Raw genomic sequence first — 6,939 nt, 5'->3', positions numbered from 1 at the left:
ACGTATTTATTAATATTTTGAATTATCTTAATTTTAGCTTTATTAACTTTCATTTTCATACCTTAAGTTTTAATTTTAGTTTAAGTTTTAGTCATTTTGTTGTTATTTAAAATACTTCTGTTGCTTTAATTTATTTTTATTTAACATTTAAATGTTAATAATTTTAGTCTTTCACCTTAACTTATTTATTTGCCAAGGCTACTTTTCTAATTTTCATTCAAGTTTTTCATCTTATATATATATATTGTTTTATTTTGGATTTATTTCAATTCCTGAAAAATGATTTTTAATAGTTTTAGTTAACTATAACACTGAGTTGCGGCAGAAGGTCAATTTCAGGTACCCTGCAGTGAGAAGAGAGAGAGACAGAGAGAGAGAATATGTGCAAAAATAATTTTCAATCAGAAATTGTTAGTAAATTTCACAAATAATTACAGAAAACTGCAAGTGACTCATTGAATTAAACAAAATGAAGTAGAAAGTTGAAGTAGAAAGAGTGAAAAACAAGCATTTTCTTGTAAAACGTACTCCAATAATACTTGTTCTACTTGCAACTTTGAAACAAAAAACATTTTTGTATGTGTGTGTGTGTCATGTGATTACTGTTTCTGTCCTTACTTTTGAGTAAGAGTGGAATCTGCCTGTTGAGTTTCCCATATTGACAGCACAACAGAGTTAACATCTGCTAAGAAAGCCCCCAAAAGTTTCCTGAGTAACAGACATCATTTTCAAGCAGATGGTTGCTAAAAAACTTCTCAAGAAATCCCACCTATGATCAGAAATACTGATATGTCCACGTCAACAGAAAAGGCCCAACTGAGAAGAAAGAGGACACAACTCTAAAAGTGCTGGCATGGAGCCCGGTCTAATAAAAGCAAATCTGCTGGGGGCTTTCACAGGAGCCTGGCATCACCCCTATTTCCATTCACTTAACCACTCCACTGCATTCGCAACGCATTCCTGCGGCCCAACAATAGGAGCCCAACTCAATTTCCAATGTAATTAGGCTGTGCGGAATTCCATTTGCGATCCCTGTTACGGAATAAACCTTTGCCATTTTCTATTAGAGGGAAACGGTTCCCGTTACACGTACACAGGCTTTTCATTTGTGGATCGCTAAGCTAATTTGTTTCTTTGATGCCTGTTCACATTTGGAGTCTGTGACATTGTTTGGCTCTCAAAAAAAATAAACGCTTTAGATTTCCACTGACAATGAAAGGAGACAAGCAGGGTGTGCTCAGTGTCAAGATCCCTCTATTTTGCACTTTGTTTTCCCAGAAGTCCACCCTCTTCCCCTCCTCACGCACACAGGCCCAGTGAAGCAGCAGCTGCCTGGCGGCTGACAGGAAAGTCACTATAGCGGGGGTCTGTCCTGTTTGTGACACTGACCCCCATGACTGATGACATGGCAGTGAGGTCATAAACACAACACTGTGATTTCTATCTTCCTGTCCGGCCCCAGACAGCATCCAATGCCTTTGCATTTGCTATCTTTTGGTTTTAAAACATAAAACAATCTTCAAACTTCAACCAAACCCACAACCAGGGAAGTAAACATCAGTGAATTTCTAGGAAGTTTTGGTTAAATGTAATACCATCCCATTTACAGCAAGTCTTGACAGATCAAAACAACAAAGGCACATCAAATTCAGTGTAATTCACAATCATGTAGCTAGCAGCCTAGATTACCAAATGCCAATACTCATCTTTAAACAGCAATGCATGAGCACCATAGTGCTTGTAGTTAGTAACATAATCTGTCGGATTACATAGAATAGATAGCACATTCTGTTGGCTTTTAGATTACTTTTGACGTAACCTGTAAGAAAATATTTTCCACTCTTTGTTGTCAACATCATGAATTGCAGTAAACATCACATCATGCCAAGGTTTCCTGAACTGGGGTTCCTGAAAGAACGGCATGAGGTTTGTGAGGCGATGAAAAGCTAATAATTAAATCATAAGAATGTCAAGTTAAATTAATGGTGTTTTCTCCATTTTCTGTGTAATTATAGTCACCTGACTAGTGGCTGGTGTGTGCGGTTCCATAAAACTGGAAGGTTTCTGAGTGCATATAAGCAGTAAAAAAATAAATAAATAAAATTAGGGCAAATCAATACATAATTAATAATTTACTGCCATTAATTACATATTAGGCTAAATAACATGTAATAATGTTACATATATATGTAGTTTATAATTTTTTATTTTAGACAACTAAAATACATGAATATATATAGTAATTATTAAATGAATTATTCATGTAATAAAATTCAGAACAGAACACATCAAATTCAGCAGTATACTTTTATTTATATATATATAGATATAGATATATATATAGATATATAGAATAGAGCTACTTATGTAGAGAACTGCATCCCACAATGCAATGGATTTTATTGGATAATTTCCCAAAATTATTTGTATTTTTTTATTATTACTTTTTTTTTATTACTTACTAATACGAAGTAATACCCCCAGTTTTGTTTTGAGTAGTAGGGAGTAGGTCTAAGTAAGCTAGAACATACTTTCTATTGAATGACACAATACTGCCCTCTTGTGTTTATATGCTAGAACTGAGTCGGTATTACCCATGAGTCACGGGGAGTCGATTAGTACAAATAATAAGTGTGCAATCTTAACTAAATACATTCAGAACTTATATAAAATGCCAGATTTTTATAAACACAAAATCCTCGAATAAGCGCTATAACTATAAATACTATAATAGTATTAAAAAAGACTAATGACACGAAAGCTAAAGATGAAGAATAAAGTGATCTTAGCTACACCAAATTCAACCCAATAAACCTTCTTATGATCTTGGTTTAATCAGAAAGGTCACCATTATAATAATATAATCTAAATATACTCACCATAGACATAAAAAACATGCAGTTGAACATAACAGACACATTCATCAGTTAATGTTAGGTTTAATCTGAAAACACAGTTCAAGCTCAATAAAACCCACAGGTTTTACATTTACAATATTTTAGTAACTGAAAAAAAGTTCATCCTACAGTGAAATCATATAAAAACATCTTGATAAAAGACCAAAATCATTAAATCGCATGAAAGAGACAAAATATTTTGTGCTTCCTAATGTCTAATATGTCACGAGGACCAAAAAACAAAAAAATCCTGTTTGTACTAACCCACAGGTTTTACATTTACAATATTTTAGTAACTGAAAAAAAGTTCATCCTACAGTGAAATCATATAAAAACATCTTGATAAAAGACCAAAATCATTAAATCGCATGAAAGAGACAAAATATTTTGTGCTTCCTAATGTCTAAAAATATGTCACGAGGACCAAAAAACAAAAAAAATCCTGTTTGTACTATATCACAATTTCATGTCCTTAATGGGGCATTTTCTTGCAAACATTTGTTCAATATACTGTATATACATTATTTTTGCAGTATGACATTACCAAGCATAAAAACAGAGATTGCATCATCACTAAAGTGGTAATTTACAGAGAAAAAGAAAAATACTCCCACAGCGTCAGGCTCATGTTCACAGGTGTCTCATCTGATTGCTCAGGCCACACAGAGCTCACGAGAGTCCGCTTCAAAGATGCGAAACATTTAGAAATACAGGAAAGCTGTCGGTTATTGGCACAGTTGAGGACGTACAAACCTCATCATTGATCACAAAAGCATCAATCGAGAAACCAATGCAAGCGTCAGTAGCACACAACATGGTTCTACTAAATGTTTATAGGACGACCATGCCTTTGAGAAGCAAAAGAACTCACATGGTCCAATAATAGCTGACGAACACAATCCAAGGCTCTGTTTGCTTATAGCTGTAATACACCCCTTCCCCACAAAGTGCTTGAATGTTTTCATAAAAGTCTGGGACCTCAGGAGCAACGCTGTCACATTAGCATTTGTTATCAGTCCGCATTTAAACAGCATGCAGAGCCCACACAGATCTCTGTGAGATGGAAATCAGGGCTCAACAATAAGAATGAAACACCAATGCTTTATCTATTCTTCATGAATTATGAACCTTTATCATTATGAATTTAGAGCACGTGGATCATGAAAATGCAGCATTTTTGAATGCTTTTTGTTGAGCCCTGTAATGGTAAGGATATGACCTGGACTTGGTGTCCTGAAGTTGAGATGTTGGCAGTATGAGGTGTGTGTGAAGGTGGGACCAAAGATGCCCATGATATGAGAACATTGGCACCACTTTATAAGGTCCAGAGGAGAGACGTGTTCATACTAGACTCAGTCTATAACATCAGAGAGAGGTCTCTTGAGGAGAAAGGGAGTTCACCCTGATCGGATGCTAGCCTCCTGTGTGTCTGTGCTCTCATCAAGGGGAAAATATTCTGGATGACAGCACATCACTTTTACGTCCTCTTCAGGGATGGCAAGTTTCCCCTCAACTCTGGGAATGAAAGCAATTTGTGGTACAGAAGCAACAAGGCCAGGAAATTGCGGGCTTTGAAAGTCACATTGAATTACAGCACAATTTACCGAGGCTTGCGGCTCTCTTCCATTTCTTTGAATGAAAAAACAAAACAAAAAGACAGGACACTGATGACTTTACTTCCTGCCATATTGGTGTCCCCTTTCCTGAGGACTAAACTGATCAGCAAAATTAAGGTCCAAATGTTAAGTTTACATTGTGTACACTACAATGAACTTCTCCCAGCTTCTTTCCTAGAACAGATAAGCCATGACAAATTGTGCAAGCTGGTCCCAGTGTCTCCATGTTTGAACAGTATTAGGACAAATGTAATGTTCAGATGCGATCCCAGCATCAGACTAAACAATTTTAGAGTTCTGTTGAATTCAGACTGAAAGTTCTTGGATATAAAAGCAGTTTGAGGTTGACCAGATCATCAGCGTTTGGTCAAAATCCAGGTTTGGTCAACAATCTGATGAGGTTTTCCTCAACTTCCTCTTTGTTAGGTTGGTTTGTCCAGCTCTGCTTGTCCAGGTTTTCCAGTAATGGCAGTGGATACAGCCCAGTTAAATGAGTAGTTGGTTTAATTCAGTCCATGTGTATTGAGAAGGACCCAACAAGAATTTCAATAGGTAAACATCTACAAACCATAATTTCTCACTGAAAACTCAAGCCTGTAAACGAGATGAAAAATCCAAGAATATCTTCTCCTCACAACCAGCGTATGCTACAGATTTAGGCCTGAAACATACTATACACAAGTACAAAAATGCAAAAGCTAGCTAACTCAAGCTTGATTTCATGCATTACACTGGAATCCGTAACGCAACATGTTTGCTAAAGCAAGCATGTCCATAAACTTCCACAGTCAGATTTTTATCTTTAAGGTCCATTAGTCATGAAAAAGCAACTTTTTGACGAGAAACTTGGGCTGTGTCTGAAATATAGTGCACTATTTGGTGTCCGAAACTATAGTGAACATAATCAAGTACACTCACTTCCATAATTCACCGCAACTGATGTACACTCAATGGCTAGCCTAAACAAGTGGAACCCAGTTACTGAATTCTGGGAAAATTCTCATTGCTCTCACGCTGTTCAGATTAGATCGGTTCAGTTATATTACAGTAGATGCCACTGATGTAAACGGTAGAGTCGGGATGTGGCAGTAGGTCCTGCAAATGGAGAAGGTCACATTACTTCAAATGACCAGAGGACAGAGGCTACGCAGGAATGTAGGGTTATGGGCGTTAAACCCAGTCCAGTTCTTCAGTTCTGGACCATTTCTGGACCTCTGGCAAGAGCACCACAAATGAGCAAGGGCAGCTTGGATCAACACACACAGGTCACTCAATGCATCTGTAGGTAATGAAGTTCATACTCATTACAGACGCTCACACACAAGCACTCAGGGCTGAGAGTAACCCTACTAGCTGCCTGAACTGAACCGGCCATCTGGAAATAGCACAAGAGGCCTCTGGAACATTGCTCTGACAGCAGTATTTACATGATGCAGGGACATCCTTTATCAGCTGGGTTGGAGAGCACACATCAAAGATCAACATGGCTGGATGGGTGGGCCTGGGGTGAAACCGGTCTGGGCTGTGGGAACAACATGTGGGTGAGTGGGAGCTTTAGACTGAAGGGAAAGAAGACGGTGTTCCTCTAGTTTGCGGAGGTGCTGCTGTTGGGGTCGGGCCGGGTGTTGGCCAGGTACTTGGCCCTCATGCTGGATGTGTACTGGAGAGAGAGAAACATTGAGAAATAAAAACAATATAAAAACATTTAGATTTTAGACTTATTTTCACATAAAAAGAACATGCTATAGGTAGTGCAACTAAGTGTGGACATGCATATCACAGTGGCACTGTTAATACCTGGTATTAAAAACAGATGGTCCATGATTTCATGGATGTATATTGCACTGTGCATGCACTGTAAATGACTTTCATTTCATAATTAAATTATTAGAAGTGATAAAAATATACTTAAGTATAATCTACTTATACTTATTAATTTAAAGATTAGGTAGTAATCTATATATAAAAACAGACATTAGCATGCACAACTAAGTAACCAATTATGATGCCAAAAATGTATTGAAATATCGGCTAATAAGAAAAATGCTACGGATATTGTATATTGTGCATCCCTAATGCATAATGCATGCTTTATAAATGTTTTGATTGGATTGTAATTTTCCTTCAAAGCTGTACCTTGAAAGATTTGATACCCTTGTTTTGGCATAATGAGTGTGTTAGTTAAGTTAAAATATAAAAATAATAACAACAAAAATAAATAAATAAATAAAACTAAAATAATAACTAAAATTGGGATAAAATTGAATAAAAACTATGTTGACATATTTGGGAAAAATTACACAAAAAAAACAACAGCAACAAAAAACAAACAAGCAAATTATATATAAATTATGCATATATATACACACACATACATATATACACATATAAACACATACATACATACATACATACATACATACATA

The 6,939-nt window shown here is 36.3% G+C and overlaps 1 protein-coding gene across 2 annotated transcripts in view; it reads right to left on the bottom strand.

Annotated features, from left to right (window-relative positions):
- Positions 1 to 3,205: 3,205 nt before the first annotated feature.
- The window catches only part of ttyh3a (tweety family member 3a), a 77,337-nt gene continuing 73,603 nt past the window's right edge, over positions 3,206 to 6,939 (bottom strand). Inside the window, exon 14 of one of the 2 annotated variants that reach the window (XM_016506014.1) lies at positions 3,206 to 6,173. In XM_016506014.1, coding sequence (XP_016361500.1) covers positions 6,099 to 6,173 — 75 coding nt within the window. In that variant the 3' untranslated portion in view covers positions 3,206 to 6,098. The remainder of the gene's footprint in view (positions 6,174 to 6,939) is intronic. The other variant, XM_016506013.1, reaches the window with a different exon arrangement.

The sequence above is a fragment of the Sinocyclocheilus anshuiensis genome, unplaced genomic scaffold, assembly GCF_001515605.1.
Source record: "Sinocyclocheilus anshuiensis isolate Anshui unplaced genomic scaffold, SAMN03320099.WGS_v1.1 scaffold58, whole genome shotgun sequence".
Taxonomy (NCBI): domain Eukaryota; kingdom Metazoa; phylum Chordata; class Actinopteri; order Cypriniformes; family Cyprinidae; genus Sinocyclocheilus; species Sinocyclocheilus anshuiensis.
The sequence above is the reverse complement of the archived record's forward strand: the minus strand, read 5'-3'. Positions and strand labels throughout refer to the sequence as shown.